Source organism: Pomacea canaliculata, linkage group LG10 (assembly GCF_003073045.1).
Source record: "Pomacea canaliculata isolate SZHN2017 linkage group LG10, ASM307304v1, whole genome shotgun sequence".
NCBI lineage: Eukaryota > Metazoa > Mollusca > Gastropoda > Architaenioglossa > Ampullariidae > Pomacea > Pomacea canaliculata.
This window is the reverse complement of record NC_037599.1, coordinates 8,190,441-8,210,288: the sequence shown is the minus strand read 5'-3', so window position 1 is coordinate 8,210,288 and position 19,848 is coordinate 8,190,441. Positions and strand designations below refer to the sequence as shown.

The 19,848-nt window shown below is 40.6% G+C and overlaps 2 protein-coding genes across 5 annotated transcripts in view; both read left to right on the top strand.

Moving 5' to 3' along the window:
• The first annotated feature begins 75 nt into the window (after nucleotides 1–75).
• Nucleotides 76–12,370, top strand: LOC112573247. Of its 4 annotated transcripts, XM_025253443.1 has the most exons (17): nucleotides 76–2,351; nucleotides 3,137–3,235; nucleotides 3,517–3,681; nucleotides 3,869–3,967; nucleotides 4,467–4,577; nucleotides 4,776–4,874; nucleotides 4,990–5,069; nucleotides 5,510–5,873; nucleotides 6,224–6,442; nucleotides 6,824–7,047; nucleotides 7,674–7,802; nucleotides 8,112–8,248; nucleotides 8,472–8,641; nucleotides 8,898–9,180; nucleotides 9,822–9,976; nucleotides 10,701–10,825; nucleotides 11,118–12,370. In XM_025253443.1, the coding sequence occupies exons 3-17, from the start codon at nucleotides 3,553–3,555 to the stop codon at nucleotides 11,263–11,265; spliced, it is 2,472 nt and encodes an 823-aa protein (XP_025109228.1). In that variant the 5' UTR covers nucleotides 76–2,351; nucleotides 3,137–3,235; nucleotides 3,517–3,552; the 3' UTR covers nucleotides 11,266–12,370. The 4 variants fall into 4 exon arrangements, with proteins under 4 accessions (XP_025109228.1, XP_025109229.1, XP_025109230.1 ...); XM_025253444.1 differs by lacking the exon at nucleotides 3,137–3,235; XM_025253442.1 differs by lacking the exon at nucleotides 76–2,351 and having other exon boundaries at nucleotides 2,556–3,235.
• A 6,381-nt stretch (nucleotides 12,371–18,751) lies between these two features.
• The window catches only part of LOC112573251, a 39,649-nt gene continuing 38,552 nt past the window's right edge, over nucleotides 18,752–19,848 (top strand). The window contains 1 exon segment of the mRNA XM_025253450.1: nucleotides 18,752–19,189. The gene's annotated coding sequence lies outside the window, so the exon portion shown is untranslated.

Genomic DNA, 19,848 nt, shown 5'->3' with positions numbered 1-19,848 from the left:
GACTGGACTTCAGTTAATCTCACAGTTGGAGTGGCTTCTTCGGGAACTCAGGAAAAGAAAGGAGTAAGTGAAATGATGCGATTCTTTTAGTTTCTGTTTTTAGATCAGCAGACAGACAGATGCGGAGAAAACTCCAGACCAAATGTCCTGCTTCAAACCCAAACCATGAACGCATACATGTCTTAGTTCGTGAGATGGAATCCGTTTTAAGCTGTTAAGCTGTAAAGGTGTTTTAAAATGTCTTGCATAAAAAAATCCATAGCCTGAACAGCTTAACACCTAGTGTCAGTGTCCTGACGAAATGATTCATTTTCTGATGCAGGTCTGAGCCACAGTGGGATCACTTCTCTACACTTCCGGTGATATAGTCGCAGAAATAACCAGGAGGATGAATCTGTGTAGTGAAGGCCCGATGAGGTTCCATAATAATGGCTGTTACATCTCGACATTTAAGAAGAAAGGAATTAATATCCTATGAGTACCCCAGAGTCACCCTCGTCTTACCATAAAATAACTGTGCGACCAGAAGATATTTCTGCTTCCACTCTTGCACAGGGAGATAATGGAGACAGCATGTCGCACAGCAACTAGTGTATGACATGAAAGATTGTTTTTCTTACTAGACCACATTCTCATCCCCTTCTCGCCTCCCACATCATATTTTGCAGGGACTAGTTGTTAATGCTTTTAATATTTAAAACTGTTCTACAGAAGCAAATTTTAGAAAAAAAATAATTGTTTATATACAATCAAATACATTGATTGTAGCGCATATGAAACAATTGGGCTGACAGGAACGAAAGCCTGGCATAAACAGTTTTATCTTATTTAAAGCAATTTTAGTTTATAAACAGTTCTAAAACTGTGTTGTACACTGCGTTTTTTTTCATAAAACTGACTGGAAGTGGTAAGAGGGATGGTGATGTTGGTACAGGTGTCATTCACGAGTACAAATTTTGTTCATTATTTCAAATGATGTTAGTAAATTTCAAAACATAAACAATGCATATCCTCGGACAACATAAACCGATCTGTAATATTCCATTTATAAAAAGTTGTTAACTTCTTTGTTGCCCTGTCAAGTTTGGCGAGCAGTATTTCAACTCTTCATCAACAAGACAATACGAATACAAAAGATAAGAAGACTACAATATTTGTTAGCTTGTACATACAAATGTAAAAATAAAAGCAATGAGATAAACACTATTTTTTGACATTGCCCTATCTTTGAGTTGAAAGGCGCTTGACCTTTCGTCAGAAAAACAACTCGTTTCGGAGAGAAGAAATCTCCTACCAACCAACAAACAGTTAACTCACCAGGAAGAAAAAAATGATAAAAAAAAATTGGCAGCAAAGCTGGGTTGGCTTCCTGCTCCCTATGTTGATGACAATGAACAGTTCGGCCCCCTCCGTCGACTAGGCCCTGGGACCTTCACCTTTTCCGACTAAATGTTGTTGTAAAGAAGGAAGGTCTTATATTTTGTTCTGAAATCAATAGGGCCTAAAAACTTCAGTTACACTGTCCTAACAGTGCTTTGCCAAAGAATAAAAAGGGCAACAGGTTACATACAGTAAATAACTTAGTGTACAGGAAGATACTGGTATACCACGTGAAAGATCCAAAGGGGGGGGGGGCAAAACATTTTCTAATGACTGGGTTTATCTCGGTGCAAGACACTATTTCCCAAAATCTGGATGAATAGCCCTCTTTCGTTCTAGATATACAAGCCCTACAGACATCATGACACACAGGAGGAGGACAAAATGATGTCACGTTTGTACTCAGATACGCCTATTCTTCCAGCTTTCCTATTAACTGAGGCCTTTAAAAAAAATATTGTATAAAAATACATGTGCACAATACTGATGTCTGACTTATTGACCTCTTTCTGGTCAACGCCGACGTAGACCAGGATGGTGAACATGGAAGAGTGGATTGGGCGTACCGTGTTCATCGCAGCTTCGGACAGGTTTACGTGAGCCTCTGGAGTCACATGACAATCTGCAAGTCCCTGTTAACGCCTGCGCACTGTGACAATTTTGAACCCGTCTCGAGCTCAAACTCAGTGACACCAGCTCCGGTTTCAGGGACTGGAGCCAATAGCTAGTGCCAACACCAGCCCACGCTTTGGTCGTGGAGTTTCTCTCTCTCTAGAGCCCGACAAATACCTTAGAAAAATGACAGCCGTTGTCTGCTCACTTTCTTTCTGTGTGCCTTCACTGCGCTAATAGAAGACACAGAAGCAGAAAATATAGAAAATATAGATGTGAGAAGCAGACCAAAGTTCAACACCTTATGTAGTAGCCATTCTGTTGGAGCAGCGGTAAAAGCCCTTGTCACAGCCAGAATCGTGAGTCTCACTTCCTGAATGCAGTTTTTTTTTTTTTTTTTGTCACCTGTACCATATAGTATTACTTATAGTTGCTAACATTGTAAAAATAGCACTGATTATTCGACACTTCATCTTTCATTCAAACTGTGTACGCATGATCAAACTCTGGCCTTGGAAGCGGGCCATTCCCCTTGTCACTGCCTGTTAGTCATGACTGGTTGCACCTGAAATAAGACACAAATACCTGTTCATCGTAATGCGAACATTGGAACCATTTATCCTTTCGGTCATTATAGCTGAGTGGTGAACTACAATGACTTCCTCTTTTAAGTAAATGTGGAGGAGTATCTGTTTATTTTATGGGAAGTGTACTTGAAATGTGCTAGGTATACCCACACAAAATATATAAAAATTATAGGATTCAAACTGTTGCATGGCCCTATGCGCTGCTTTTCCTACCAGAGTAGCAGTTCAGTGTCCTTTTAAACCCCGAGTCATTTTCGTGACAATAGTTTTTGTTTTTAATCTGTAGGGGAAGGTGATTAGCAGACAAGATCTTATATTCCACCTCTGCCCTCTCTCATCAAACTCAGTCGTAAATATTTTATTTGTGTGTGTGTGTGTGTGTGATTAGAGAGAGAAATTCACTGCACATTTTCCTTTCTGCTTTGGCAACCACCACTTCCCGTTGGTCTCGAGGTTTTGATTCTTCTTACACTTGAGTGCGCACAAAGAGCTCTTAGCTCACAGCCGTACCACCTGATTTCTGTCTTCTTTTTTTCCACTGGCATACAATGTAACAGCGCGACACCCACATTGACAGTACCCGTGCAGCTGTCACTTTGACTCTACCTTCGTAACGTCGTCCACCCAGGGTACTGCTCCGAGTATTCGCGAGACAGGTTTGAATACCTTTTCGTAAATCGCTTGGCCTTTAAGTAGAGCAGTTTGTATCGTTAGAATTGAGCTATAAAAGCTTTCGTTTCTCGTTTCCACGCGTGCAAAAATCAGCTTATGCCGTGACTACAGACTGAAACTAAGAATCATTTTTAATTATAGAAAGCAGAAAAAGTTTGCAAAGCTTACATACATATCGATAAGTGTAAGCATCCAGTCTTTAGTGACCTGCAATAATAAGAGCCGTTGAGGATGGTAGTTATCACTGCATCATGTCCTCTTTCAGTGACGACATCGGTCATCTTGCTGGATCCACAATCAGATGGATGAGAAGCAGCTTCTCGAGAAAAACCTAATTAATGCTGTAAATAAGATAAAACCAGAGCATGAGATCAACAAGCTGTTAAAGCTAGTCCGGCTTCACGTTCCAATTGAACAAATAAAAGATAAGGTAAGGAAATGTGCGACGGCTAATACTAATGAATTTTCTCTAGGAAATGATAGGAAATCCAGTTTTCACAAGCTCATTCACTTCCGACGACGACTGAAGCAAACTGCGTATAAATGTTTCATTCATAAAGATAAAAAAAAAATATCTATGCATGAGCAGTCATGTGTAACTGCGTTTGTCGATTCAGTGTGGAACTCCCCTTCTGAACATCGCCATCAGTGCTTCCAACCTTGGTGCGGTTTCCCTTTTGTTGAAGTATGGGGTGAATCCGCTGGTTGTTGATAAGGTAAGTGTCATATCAAAACAAATAAGGTTAAACATGTCAAATAACACATACAGAAAACGCCTGTAAGTATACGAAGGAAGATGACATCGGCAGAAAGGTAACAGACAGAAGGATTTGAAGCACAGCCTGACAACAGATAGAAAGAAGTAAAGAATGCAGACAACTGCGTGTGTGAACATGTCGTGTGTGTAACGGCAACATAATGCGTTGAAGGAATGAAAGTGTGTAAAATTTGTTTTTAATAATTAGGCAACGCTCTGTAAACGGTTCTACATACCCACACCTGGTACAGAAAGAGGTCAAAATTACGATTTCGCATTTGTAAACATATATGCCTAATTAATGTATGGTCCTTTTCCATAGCTTTATGATATGCTTTTGCAAGCCCAAAAATTAAGTCCTAGCTAGACAACACATTTGTACAATTTATAGCACTTAGCATAAAAGATTAAGTGCTATTAATAACAACCTAATTTAATCTTTCTTGTCCTCTTTACAGGACGGACAAACTGCTCTACATGCTGCAGCATACGTGGACAACACTGATGCCTTGTGGTCAATAGGGACTAGCAGAAACGATATTGAAAAGCTTCTGACAGTCAAGAATGGCGTGGGTAGATTGTGTGCATGTGTGTTGGTGTGTGTGAGAGACAGCGAGAGAAAGAGGGGGAGGGGTGGGTTATGGTACACCACAGACAACCCATCACAAAACGCTTCAAAAGAAAGAGGTGGAAGAAGTAAGGAAGGGTGGATAGACCGACAGATATGAACTGGTAAGCAAAACTCTTTTGTTTGACATTCTCCACAGAAAGGAGATACTCCCCTTCATGTTGCAGCTCGACGGAGTTCTACAGACACCACCGAGTGGATGATGTTTGCCGGTGCTAACCCGATGGCTGTCAATGAGGTCAGCATAAAAATCACGGGCGATAATCGATAAAATTCACATGAAATTTCGTGAACTCAGGCTGAAGAGACGACCTCTCATCATTTCCTTATATTACTCCCTGTTATGTCTACAGGAACAGCAAACATGCCGGCAGGTGGCGCCAGAGAGGCCATACATGATAAAGTACATTCTGCGGAAGTCCCGAGAAAATGAGTAAAGTGATTTTGCACTTTTCCCAATACTATCTTTGGAGAGTGTCAGTGATGGCCACAGTGTACTTTCAAACTCGGCATGCATTGGTGTAATCAGTTATCCGTGATTCTTCGTGTTCATTAGTGTTTGTTGATATTGAGATCCACTTAGTGTTCATTTTAATATACATTCGAGATCATGTCATGTCATAGAATGTGAGGGTGTGAGCGGATAGCCTATTAGTTACTGCAACAGATGGCGTTTACATCGTTAACTTTTCTCTTTTTAAAAAAAAATATTATGTTAGTGTATTTTATTTTTTTTTTAAATATATTTTAACGGCTGAAATCGGGAAGGTTTTGCCCAACCTAAGCGAACATCTGTTGAACAATAACCTTTTCTTGAGCTAGCTCTGTTAGTAAAGTAAAACTAATAAATGATAATATTACATCTTTCATCAGGTCTGTGCCTTTCTTCATCACACCCACACAGACGAAACCTTTTCTTTCTCAAGACGGTCACTTCTCTATCGCACTTGATGCTGTGGACCAGAGTGCTTCGACTTCAGAAGTCACAACGGTGGCCATGATCCGGACCAAAGCGCCTCAGAACCTGAATCCCCCAATAACCTGTTACGATGGAGAGACCTTCTGGGGTCACGGCATTGAATACATGAGCAGGACCACGACACAAGCAAAGATCAAGTTTTTTCTTCACGACCGAGTGGATACATTCCATCGGCTGGTCATCAAGATAAAATCAGAAGAAAAACAAGAGAAAGAATACGATGCCACCGTAGAGGAGTTGCCACTTCACGAAGAACAAGTGCGGTTATGTGTACAAGAGATCGTCAAATCGTTAAAATTAACTGCCATAGTTTGGTCAAAAATTTTACAACTAAGAATAATTTCGATCATGCATGTTCGGAATCTGAAAAAGTACTTCTCATTATTTCACTTTGTACTGTGGTTGCAATACTCAACACCCATTTATTTGAACGAAATATCTTACAAATTTTACGGGTGGGGCGTGCAAAACTGTGCTCGTTACACATGAAATGACTTAAATAATTAAGAGAGTTCAGAGCAAGAAAATTTTAAGAAATCAACGTTTTGTTTGCATTATTGTTTTCACAACTTTCTTTATTCCTATTACAAATATTTTCACATTTGTAGGTGTCATTTCAAGACAAAGCTTACGTTGCAGTAGCATGTGCACATGTTGAGCTCGACAAAAGTGGTTCAATCAGCCTCCTGTATGGCCCAGCCTCCGATACCATAAAGCTCGGTCCAGATGGCGGAACGTTTGAGTTCTCCAAGGATCCTGGTGTCAAAATTTCAGCTTCTTGTACAAATCAGAGGGGACTTCCTGAAGGTGCGCTCCTGAATTTACAGGTATGCCATCAAATTTATTAGCAAAACTCGCTCTAGATCAGGGGTGGGCAATTAATTTTCCCAAGAGGCCACATGAGAAATTGGGATGGTTTTAGAGGGCCGGACTTATATAGTTAACTCAGTTTTACCCAATACTGTATATATATAGTATATATACTGGCGGGCGGGCCAGCGGGCAGGCCGGTCAGAGATAGCGGGCAGGCCGGTCAGAGATAGGAGGCGGGCCGGATGCGGCCCGCGGGTCGGCCTTTGCCCAGGTATGCTCTATAGTGTCATGTGAACATTGGTATGACACTCGTTTCAGAAGACAATATAACCTCGCAGGATAAACTCTGAAGATTTAAAAAATCGAAGTTAACTGGTTAAATATCTTTTTTCTAGGTGATGAAGCCTCCTCTTGAAGATCAAAAAACACCTCCGGAGCCATCTCCGCCATCAGAAGCAGCAGAAACCACTGCGACACTTCAGGGAGTGTTGCTGGCTATGACGTACTTCCTGTACTTGCGAGGACTGCCGTCTCTGGCTAGCAGTACTACCTGCACTGCTACACTGCCTCTGTGTGAGCAGTTCAACAAGGAACAGTCGCACGCCTATGTCTTTGTACGGTAAGTGAGAAAGAAGCTAAGCAACCACATAATTTTCTTCCAAAATTTTTTTCTGTCAACTTGAGGTGTTGAGAATGTAGGAGATCGTAGGAGACTGACCAATGTGTGAATGCTAAAGTAGCAAAAAACTGTGCTGCTATTTTCAGATGATAATGATTTTGTGAGAAAATCCTTCCATACATCAGGAGGCATTGTGAAAAAGAGTCAGGGAGGAGAAAAGTTTAACTTGTCCCTTTCTTTCAAGGATGCGGTCCCAACTCTTGTGCCTTTGACATGTGTTAAGGGCAATATTTTCACTTAATCCAAGTTATACTTGTTTTACAATTTTGCCTATTTCGGTTGCTTGGGGTAGATTCACATAAGTATAAGCCGTGTCGGGGACTATTAATGAGTCTTTTCACATAGTGTAGCATGAACCATTTGATTAAATTTTGGCTATTTTAGTTTTATTTTATTTACCCGATTTGTGCAAGAGTAACGACTTACTGGAATGTTCTTCTAGATCTGGTCAACAGTTTCTATTGAATAAAGCAGCAGCAGCAGCAGCAGCAGCAACAACAACAACAACAACAACAACAACAAAATTATGTCCAAAACACGAAACAATGAAGCACAATCTTTTTCAGACCCGATGGACAAGGACAAGAGGGAGACAACGTGGACGAGGAGATGAAGAGATGGGAGCAAAAGCCAGAACCTCTCGTCCTGGAAAAAAATAACTCGAGTGTCGAAATCCCCACAGGCATCAACGAGACGTAAGCTCCTCGTGCAGCTGCTGAAGTGATATTGCTCAATGTAGGAATAGTAAATACAGTATCGAGGTTCAAAAAACTCAACTCTTTCACAAATAAACTTTTATTGGTTGCAAGCATGCGTGTGTAAACCCAAAATGGATGTTTTTTCTCTGTCTCTCTTATTCCCATCCAGTCATGTGATCCTCTTTCTCTTTTCATCACCAACTTCATTCCATCCTTATATCTGTCCTGCACTTACCTTACTGCATCTTTTACTTTTCTGCATATGAAGTATTGTAATGAAAATTCAGGCTTTGTTCCCTTCTACAGGACAACTGTTGTACAAATCGCTGAAGGAGCAGATCCTCAAGAGGTCAAACGAGCGGTAGCCGAGCAACACATGAAGTCAATGCTGGTTCCAGTTCAGCTTTATGTCCTAGAGAAGCTAGACCAAGCTATCGAAAACGGTGAGAATTCCTTAAAGATTTTTTTTTCCATACCTTTCCACCTTCAGTCACCAAATTAATCCACAGTTTCTTTGAGAAAATGTCTACTGCAAAGGTTTTATCTTATAAATTATTTCGATGACAGTTCGATACCTTCTTTTTGTTTGTCAGATCACATTTTGTTCTCGTTTAAACACAATATTCCTGTTCTCTAATGGAAACGTAGGCCCTTTATCCATTCCAGAGAGGTGTTGCCTGGTAATAGCAGTAAAAGCCAGACAGGAAGGCTCATTGATCACGGAGTCACAAGATCAGTCCGAAAGCTATAATATACTCAAAGTTAGTGACACCCTGTACGTACCACACAGCCTCCAGATGAAGATATCTCTTCACCAGAAGAACCCTGTCACAACGGTATGTTATTTCTGTTGATTAGAGTAACTAACGATCACGCAAACAGTTTCTTCGCTTCGTACATAACAGTAATACAATACAACTTTATTTAGGATACACAGAAGAGAGCTCATATCATTGTGATTTTTGAACGCCTTTTTTTGAATGTATGTATGTTTTATTTATTTATTAATTTATTTATTTATATATTTAGTTATTTATTTATTAGAGATGTGTTATAGATACTCAAGCCAATAACGTTTCTCTCTTATTCCAGACATCGGCAGTTATCCTTTTCCAACATGGTGTGCATACAGACAAGAACGGACACAGCTGCGGTTTCCACGTATGCAAACAAGAAACAACACAGACGAAAATAATATTTAAGATAGAAAAAAGCAAACTGTTAGAGCAGTGTGACCAGACGTTCAACTGGAAACCACTTATTGACTTGGAAGTCTGCATACCTCCCTTCAGACCGGTCACGAGCAGCCCAGAATCTGAAACAGTCGCAGAACAACCTTCGTCGCTCACACCTGAAGTCGATGAAACAAACGAATGTAAGTCAACAGCAATGAGAAATGATTTTAACAGACTGACTGATGAAAAATATAAAGAGTTTAACGTTTGTTTCCCTGGAAACCTGATTAATTTCGGTGCGGCACATTCTTTTGTTCCTTTGAATTTTTTATGAAATTTGCAAACAAGTGAGTAAAACAAAACATCTAGTCGGAATAGTTCTTATTTCCCCGTCAGAAACCCTATAATAATTTACATGCTTTAAGAAGACGTGTAAATCAGAATCAGTCGACGGTTAAACGGGTAAGAAAATATGCTAAACCCAAAACGATAACAAATGAATCTGAGTCGTCTTATATACCAGCTTCTTAAAAGAAACAACTAAACTGATAAAGAACTTGTGCAGTTCTAAAACATCACTTGACTGAAATGCGTTTCCTGAAAACATTAAGAGAGATGAGTCTTCAGAGCACAAATAACTGCAAGGTTCGGCCTTCTTGGGATGTGAAGAATATAAGCATGGTTAGTCATTTCAAACAACATGACTAAATGTAGCAGAACAATGAAGAACTCATTTCACAATAGTTTGTCTTCACTTTGTTTAGCTTTAATACTAAGAGCACACCGGTAAAGACATGCACAGATTGATACATCGAAAAGTTTTGTTACGATATAAATTCAGGTCCTATCGATGACCGACTACTTAACCAACTTGCCAGAAAAATACCAGCAAGTGATGTATATCATCTGGGACTTCAACTTAAACTTCGCTCATGGGACGTGGATAACATCATGCAAAGCAGTAGTACAGAGGACATGTTTACAAAATGTTTCAAGGTAAGAAAGTAATTAGAATATTGCTCTCTAATAGCATTATAAAGACAGTGCTTTTTTAGAATTTTTTGTGTTTAGATAAGTATACTTTTTCTACGAGTGGTCTCTACAGATGACATTGTGAAGAAACCCTTGCCTTTCTCTTTCTCCACTTTTCTTCAGTATTAACTTGACCATTAAATTTTTTTAATCTATTTTGTAATCATCATTTCCAGTAAGTCTAGAACATTCAGCTGACCGTGAATGCCAAGATATTTGTAGGAGGGACAGTATGGCACCATTGCGGATTATATCAAGCCTATTTATTTTCCGATTTGATAATTTCTTAATAGCCTTGTAAATTCGTTCAGAAAAAAAAATCATGCAAGAAACAGTTGAGCCCTTTCCCTCTGCAAAGTTTATCCTAAACGTTTGTACAAATAGAGTACCATCATATTTGTTTACATTGATACCAAAAGCAGGGTCTATATAACTAATTCGCTGACTAGGTCTTCCTCCACTGCAGATCAATAATTATCAATGTTTTTGTAAATATTTCACCCAAATATCTCATATATTATACATCATACATTATACCGTTAAAAAACGGAAATCATTATTCTGACAACACACACACACACGACAAAACAGCAGGCAATTAACCTCCGGGACCAAAAAAAATCGGATTCAGATGCGAAATTCGTAATCAGAATAAGTTTTTGTTTCACATGACCTATCTCCATCACAGATTTTGAGAGCGGCGCGAGATTTATTACCGAAGAATTTTGTCAAACGCCTCCGCACAGCTTTGAGTGAGCTTCAGCTAATCTCCCAGTTGGATTGGTTTCTTCAGGAACTCAAGAAGTCGACAGCGTACGTAAAATGAGGCTCTTCCTCTAGTTCCTGTTTCACGGACGGACGGACGGACGGACGGACGGACGAACGAACGGACTTGACTGACTGAACTGGACGGATGGATGGATGCTTACTAATGCGTCACGGACAAAAAGTTCTCGTAAACTATCCTGCTTCCAGAAAACCTAAGATGTAAAAGTCTAGTTATGTGCTATCATAGTAAGGGCATTTCAAATGTATTATATAACAAATCCAGAGCTTAACACCCGGTGGTCAGTGTCCTGACGAAATGTTTAATTTTCTGATGCAGGTATGAGTCACGGTGGAATCCCTTCCATCGTCTTCCCCAGATTAATCACAGAAATAACCAGCAGGAGGAACATGTGATAGATGAGGTTTCTACAAATGTTATGGCTGAAATGTCGTTATATCTTGACATCAATGAAGAAACAAATTAATATCCTATCGGTATCCCATACCCTGCTCGGTCCTACCACAAAAATAAATAATTGAGGCACGACCAGACGATATTCAGCATCTAAAGAAACCTGCAAAGGGAGGTAGTCTGGACAGCATGTCGCAAAGCAACAGATGTATGACATGAAGGATTGCTTCCCTTACTAAACAATGTTCTCTTTCCCTTCTCACGTACCCTCCTACTTACTACTTCACAAGGCCTATTTCACGTTTCTGAAACTCAAACCATTTCTAAAGAAGCAAACATAGAAACTTTTTTTTCCAAAAAACGTTCTATGCCATTTAGATACATTGCACAAGTGTGTAAAAAAAAATTGCTGGCGGAAACGAAAGCCTTTCATAAACAGCTTTATTTTATTTAAAACAATTTTAATTTTTAAAAAGTTCTAAATTTATGTTGTGCATTGTGTGTCTATAAAGCTGATTATCTAAGCAGATGTAAGGCCTCTAAGTGTTTAAAATTAGAAATGTGTTGTGCACCTGTTCGTTCATAAATCCTCATCTATTCTAAATGTGAAGAGCTATCTCAACAAATTGTTACTGCGAGTAGAAAAACAAGACATTAACACCTTTTGAAATAGGACTTTGTTAATACACAGCTGCTCCAGATAACACTGCAAGGTCTGTCTTCTTTCTTTTTGCTCCATTGCTGACATTTAGGTTAGACATTCTTTCTCCACCTCCACCTCCTTCTTCTCCTCCTTTTCCTTCTTCTTGTTGGTGAAGGAGGAGGGAGAGTAGGAGTAGTGGCGGTGATAAGGATGTTGGTGTTGGTACAGGTGTTATTATGGAGTAAAAGTTTCCCTCATTAGTTAAACTGTTTAAGTAAATCTCAAAGTAAACATTGCATATCACTGGCCAACATAATCCCGTCTGTGATATTCCAGCTTTCTATATATATATATCCATATACATGTATATATAAGCTGTTGTTAAATCCTTTGTTGTATTGCGCTGGTAGTCAATCTATATGATTCGAAGAAAGTACGATAACAAAAGTTGTAAGCTTGTATATGCGAGCTCAGAAATAAAAGCAATTCTGTAAAGACTATATATTTTGCATACAGCGGCTATTTATACCACACCCACCCCGTTACCTACCTTGGTTAAAGTATTTCCTCAATCGGTACTAGGAGACAGTTCCACGAGGCGCTCAAGAATAAGAGACTGACGCCGAGACACTGCTAACAGTTAACAGTATCGAAGGAGGGATGAAACGCAGGCACAAGTTCTAAAACTAGTAAACACAAAACAACAAAGATGTGACTCTGCATGAAGCACGGTCAACCATAGGCTCGTTAATCAATAGACCTGCGGCGGTCAAGGCAGCACAGTTGCCTCGTGGTTGGCACGATTTATAGGCACCTTCACACCCAGGGCCACAATTAAGTCGATCGCTGATCACTTTATGGGGGATGACTGGATAATCAGTCAACACAACTGTCAGGGTCCGGGAAGGGCTTTCTTGACTGGAAATATGGCATAAAATATTTTACCATGGCGCAATTTGTTTTGTTGCTTTGTTTTGTTTTTGTCACAGTCACAGTACGATAACATGTTAGGTTAAGAAGGTCCTAGAGAGTAAGAGGATCAGCCTAAGGTTTTATGCAGTAATCTCCATGCAAGCCACCACCTCTCTATCTACTCACTTTCCCATTACTTTAATTGTTGCTGGTCTGCTGTGTTGCTTTCCCTCTTAGCGCACAACAAGACTTCATCATCATCATGAAGTGTCCTGGTAGTCCCAGATTCTTCCAGCCTGAACGCATATGCACGTTCCATGATTATTTTTGTCCTATCTTTGAGTTAATGGTGCGATTGACTTTTCACCAAATAATCACTCGTTTCAGCGAGTAGAAAAATCATACAAACCCACACAGTGAGGTCTAATGGGGTGCAAACATTTTTCTAACGACAGAGTAAAGTTCAATGCAAGATACTACCCAAATCTGGGTGAATACCCTTTTCCATTCTCGAGATACAAGCCTAGACGGGCCTAGAGACATCATCATGCGAAGGAAGGGGACAGAATGGTCACTATGTTTGTAGGCCTTTGCTTCCAGCTCTCCCATCAGTTGAGGTTTTCCAACATTAAAGCACCCAAGTACAATCCTGATGTGTGTTGTTAACCTCTTTCTAGTCGACACCGAGGGGGACAGAGGAACTGGCTGGGAACACTGAAGAGTGGACTAGGAGTTCTGTGCAGGCGGTTATCATCGCAGCTCATGTCGACAGGCCTCAGCCACGAGCCTGTGTTGATATCTCATCCTCTCAGCCTGGTTCTACTGTTTGTCATCCAGTTTTAGATAAATAATAATGATGAGAGAATGGAAGCTATTGAAAACGCTGTGCATTTGTCTTTTCTCCACGACATATACCTACCTAAAAAAAATCATAGGAATGATTATTACCTGTCAACCTGTAATGCATTTAATTGCCAATCCTGAGTCGCGTATTGCGAGCGTTGTGGAATTCAGCAGAAAAACTGATTCTGCTGATTATTTAACATTTTTGACAGTGCAGCTGACAATGTGGGTATGACAACGACGTGGCTGGATAAAGGAGAAAACATTCTCTGGGATACGATATCTGAAATATGCTCAGACTGGTAGACGTCTGAATCCAGCCGTTAAACGGTTTTAACATCTCGTCTGGAGCCACATGACAATCAGCAAGTCCCTGTTATCGCCGGCATCAGACAGACAACTATATATAAAATAGGCTTACAAAGAAGTATCTCCATTTATAACTGGCAAGATGGCTTTCTCAAAGCCCTCCACATCAGCCACTTTATACTGTAAGCTGAGCTAGCAAGATAAGAACACTGTTACCACCAGATCCCAGCCTAAGGTTTTCAAGACATCAAAGGAAACAACCAGCTTTTCAGTTTGGTGAAGAATTTCTACCTTGCGTCGTTAAAATCCTCATGAGCATCAACTGATTGTACGATATTATGTCAATGTCCTGAAAGCATCTACCAGTTACTGGCCTTTTGTCAAATAATAGTAAAACAAAACGCTAAACAGTACGTGGTGGTCGTTCACACACACACACACAGAAGCAGTATATGCCATGGTAAAGTCGTGTATTGTCACCGGTCGGTGTGACTTCTCGTTCTTTTGTGTTTCGTGTCCTGTAGCCTAGCGGACTGATCGCGAGCAGTGAAAAGGCCCATTCGTCTCCTGTCGCCTTTCACCTTTCCTTAGAAGTCAGGTAACCACCCTACCTGGGCAAAGGGTAGTTTTGGATCACATTCCGAATCTACATCCGGCAATTTTCTTGACACTGGAGCTCACCAACTACCGGCGGTTCATTATCATATCTTAGTAAGTGTTTCACTGTTAGCCATTTTAATCCTAACACTTTTGGTTATTAAAAATATTTTAAAACATAGTTTATATTCAAATTTATGGCTAGCTCGATCGGGCTGTTTAGTGAAGGCCGACTTGCGGACTAACGGGTGCGCCACAACAATAACTTGCAGATTATCATCTCGGGCTTTCACCGGCACTGAAGGGAAGAGAGGAAATGAAGCGACTGGAAGCCCAGTGGGCACCCACCGTGTCATGATGCGATCTCTCCCACTCCCTGACCTGGCTGTCGTCTTTGAATAGCAAGGCTGCTCTGGACGCTAGTAAAAGTCGACTGAGCTGGACAGAATAACTCAGCCTCGCTTGATTTAGCTCTATGGCCATGAACACCTCGACCTATTTTTACATATTATCATCTTCTAACAATTGCCAATAGGAATTGAAGTGATAACGGAAATAACTGGAGTTCCCGACAGGATCAAAGGGAAACAGGCAACATCGTGATATACATACATCAAGAATACACAATTTAATAAGAATAAATCGTTGTACCCTCTGCATGTATTATACTTATAGTGTATAAGAATATATGTACAAATGGTTTTTCTGTATGCATTAACCAAAAGGGGAAACGTTCGGAATCAAGTCTCCTTTATATGTGCTTTGTTTTTCCTGTCTGCTGCAGTAACGAGGCTATACAATTATTCACAATGTTTCTTGTGAAGACACAATGAATTCCTCTTTTTTAATTTTTATTCTTTCAAAATGTCTGTGAAATATTATCTTTATCTGTTGCAATAGTCATGTCCTTCCTTAATTATTTTCTGATCTTGAAAAAAAGAGTAATTAAGACGATCCAAAGAAGAAAAAAAACTTGCATTTAGCTACATGACAATCTTATTATTGGACAAAATGGTTCTGGAGGCTACACAATTATCGCTTTGACACAAGTTGTCTGTCCAGGCTACACCAGGGTTTGCCAGACCTAATCTCACCGACTGTTTACTCCATTTAAGCGCTTAGACGATACCCGCCTGTCAAGCAGGGGACTGATGAGGGTGCCAGCCGACGATTGACACCTACTGTACCTGCCAAGGCGCGAGACGCTGCGAACAAATTGAGCACAAATTCTCACGACCGAGAATGCTCGGACTTGAGCCAACTCCAGTTTCACGGGAGATCGCCTCACCGTCTTTTTTTTTTTTTTCTTCTTATCTGCTTGTCTCTCTCGGTGCATCATAAGTTAGCCCACACCACATGTAGGCTTGGTGTAGTGACAAAGATCCGTCCAACTGAGATGAGCAAAAACTAAGTGTGAAACTAATTAATTTTAGGCTTAAGACGTCTACATCGTGACAAAGAATCAGCAAAGGGGTAAATAGGATTCATGCTGCAACTTGACAAGGCCCTCCACAATGCTCACTTGTTACGAGTAACGGTAAAACAATGAAAAGTAGAAAAGTAATACGGATGTTACTGCTACCCTCGGTCATCCACTTCAGAGACAATTTGTGGTGCTTTCTGTTTTCTTGAAAGTGCAAGACTAGTTACTTAGAATAACCAAGGTCAATGGCCACGCATTTCTAATTCTTATTCACATAGCAAAAGGGGAAAATAACAAACACGTTGCAAATGTTTACTTGGTGCTGAACATGTTTAGCATCTGCAGAACGCCACCGAATTTCTTTCTTCCATGGCATGAATGTTTATGTTTCAAATACACCTACGGTGTATATACACAATAACAAAGACAGTCTTACAACCGAAGCGTCAAACTACGTGAAACAAAGATCTTTCTTCTTCCACCGTCCACTACTTAGTACAAATGCTTTCATCTTGAATCTCCCGTTGAGGCGAGTGCCATTAACGCCACATAAACATTACCACAACCTACTTTTAAAAGCTATTAATTCCAATCGCTAGCTCTGAATGGCATATCTCGCAGTAGTACGGGAATAATCACTCTTGGGGGTTTAGTTAACGCATCTTTATTACCTTCCCCCTGCCAAAGCTCCTTCCTCTTGTCCCTTCTACATCAACTGGCTTCGTGGATAAGTCAGGATGCCAAATAGCACATTCGCCCAGACCCTTACTCCTTTCTCCCTTTTCCATGGTTTTTTTTTTCTCTTCTCATCATCATCATCATCATCATCATCATCATCATCATCATCATCATCATCATCATCGTCGTCGTCGTCGTCATTAATATTTCTTCTTTTTTTTTTTCTCCTCCTCTAAACGAAGCTGTCATTGGCTATGTAACTCATAAATATACATGATGTCAACTTCCCAAACTGTAAACAAGGGATCAGATTCAGGTGCATGGAGCAAACGTATGCGTGACTGTGAATACTCAGAACAATACGACAACCACCGCAAGCACCTGCTCACCCACCATTCCCTTCACCTTTAATCCCAGGTCGTCGCAGACGGGCGGTCAGGTACTGAGATATTATGACGACCCACGTGACTGACCACGCGATGTAATCAATATCAGGGTTAGATATACCACCTTCAAGACTTCTCTCCACAGCATTAGGTCATCTCCAGGACCTAGCTACAACTATAGAGTACCTTTACTATCTCTACCCCACAAAAGATCACATTCAAGTGTCATCATAAGATGTACACACTTTGATTACTTACATGCCTTTTATTGGCTTTAGAGCGTCTCTATTCATCGTCAGATCCCATACCTGAACATCTTCGATACCTCTGTACCCGTTAAATACTTTCAAGACCTCTTACATGTTTATGTGGATGTAATGGCTACAAACATGAGAATTTATTACAGCAAGTCCTTTGTAAAGCACTGAGCTTGGAGGACTGCGATAAGGACGACACTGAATTATAAAGTGGTGGACATGATAAAGATGACTGCTTCGACATGAATGTTACATACAATGGTATATTTCTGCGAGAATAACGAGCCTTCGCAGAGATAATGGTGGATCCGATGAAGGTGGGTGTCCACTCGCTCACGACTCTGTCGGCAAAGGTAAGGGTGATCGGACAGCCTGTTAGACGAGGGATGAGGACCTTTAGGATGAAGGGTGTGTTATAGGAAAGTTCCAAACACGTTTTATATCAAAACATTTTCAAAACAAATTTGTTTTATGCGTGTGACATCTGACAAACACCCAACAAGTTCCGGAAACTTCTTTCTCCGCATGTTATACGTTTCAGAGCATGCTAACAAACACTTAACGAGAGCTTTAACATTATTTGCTTTGATAACTACTTAGGGCTGTCAAAAGATATAATTTTATTTCCGACAGTAAACGGAAGAAAATTGCGGGAAATTGCAATCTGCTCATTAACCTGCGCTGTAAGCCGTTATTGTTCACCTGATTCGCTGAAACAATACCATTGTAAAAGCGGCTCATAAATTCTGGCCACTCATCTGATCACACTAATTGGTCTGGCCATCCCCTACAGTCTATGAGAAAAATACTTACAGGTCCTGGAAATTTTCCAGTTCTGTAGCTATCTGAAACACGCAGTTGTGTACGCTGCTCCCCATCCAGTTTCTGTCTTATCTTGAAACCAGCACTTTGTCAAAGTAGACAGGTGATTGCTGTGGATGGGGTGTTTTCATGCTGGGTGAAGGTTAAGCTCCAAAGACGTGGCGAAGGGGCTTGAAAACCCTGATGATGGACGTCTGCTGACGAAATAAATGTTTTTTCAATCACTCCGCTACCCCTTTGTCTGTCCGCCCTTTGTGTGTGTGTGGGTGATGTTTGAGAGCATATATGAAAGAGTAAGGGTGTGCCTGAATGTGTGTCAGTGTGTGTGTGTGCAAGTGCGCATGTGGTTTCTTCATTTGTGTGCCTATCTGTGGTATGGGAATTTTTTAGAATACATTTTTATGAGTTTGTACAGGCGTGTGTGTATAAAATGTGTGTGCGACGATATTTTTGTATGTGCCTCCTCCTAATTCGAACTGTATCAGTTTTAATGCACTGTTATTCTGTTAAATCACCATCCACCCAAACTTAAAAACAGCAGCTCGTGCGGATGGAAACAGAAATGTGTTTCAAAGAAACAAACTGGAAAAAAAAAAAACCTCGATGATTGACTGTTCGAGTACTAACTGCATTCTCTTTCTGAAAATTTCCTACCATTTTATCCTGCTAGTAAGGTCGAAGTGGTATAAAAGCCCGTTACAGTAGCAGGTCCTTTCGAGCTTGCAATTAATCACTGAAAAGATTTTGAACTGCGTATATCTTCATATAGGTGTTGACAGACGAGGGAACGGCGAGGATTTGCAGGCTGTGCACGGTTAGAAGTCGGTCCTCACAGTTCTCTGGCATACTTACCGCGCTGTTTGCAGTTATCTAAGGGAATCTCGGTTTCCATCTGACCTTCCAGACAGCGTCCCCTTCCAATCAGCCAGTCGCACCTGCGTACAGCGAACCACGCGCCACTTGCGTCGAGTCGTCTGCCGAGGTCACGTGACAGCACGCTGACTATGGCGCTGACGCGATTTGCGTTCGAATGAGTGGCAGCGTCCGTGTGGATTTACCTGTTGTGTTGGAGTACTTTTATTTTGTGCTGCGATTATTGTTCGGTGGATTAAAGGAACGGTACTCATGTGAGTAAAATATTTAGTCTTATCTCTTGTTCCATTGCAAAGTCTTCAGCAGCAAGGGTACTTCTAGTCCCAAGTTTCGGTTTTTTTCTGAGGACTTCGCAGAGTCCTCTCTTTGCTGTGAGCCTCACACCCACGAGCAGACGGGCCTTTCGTCAGGCGTTAGTTGACTCGCTGCACAGCGGACACCAATCGAAGCCTACAGGCAAACAGCGGCCGTTTTCTCGTTTAACTTCGTTAGAAGCTCGAGGGTCATGCCGATTCCTGGCAGAAAGCTGTGCGAACTATCGCCACACAATCAATTTCTATTCACATATGCATGAAAAGGGTCAGCGGCGTTAGGTTCTCTAATTAAATATATTGATTATTGTTTAAAGAACTAATAAAGTTAGTTAGATTATAATAGGCTCATTACCAAACGTTTAGTGTGAATGTTTATTCAGTTGTTCATTAGAATGATTACTATATCACAAGCTTTTCACGACATTTGTTTCTTAAAATAACAATATCTTGAAGACTGCAGAAAAAACGAGCATCATGTGGGACTGGAATCATTCAGCTCCATAACATGCAGTGAACAACTGCACATACATATATTGTTACTAAATTTTAATATAAATTTATCATAAGCCTCAAGAAGCAATCTCCTATCTGTAACAGTA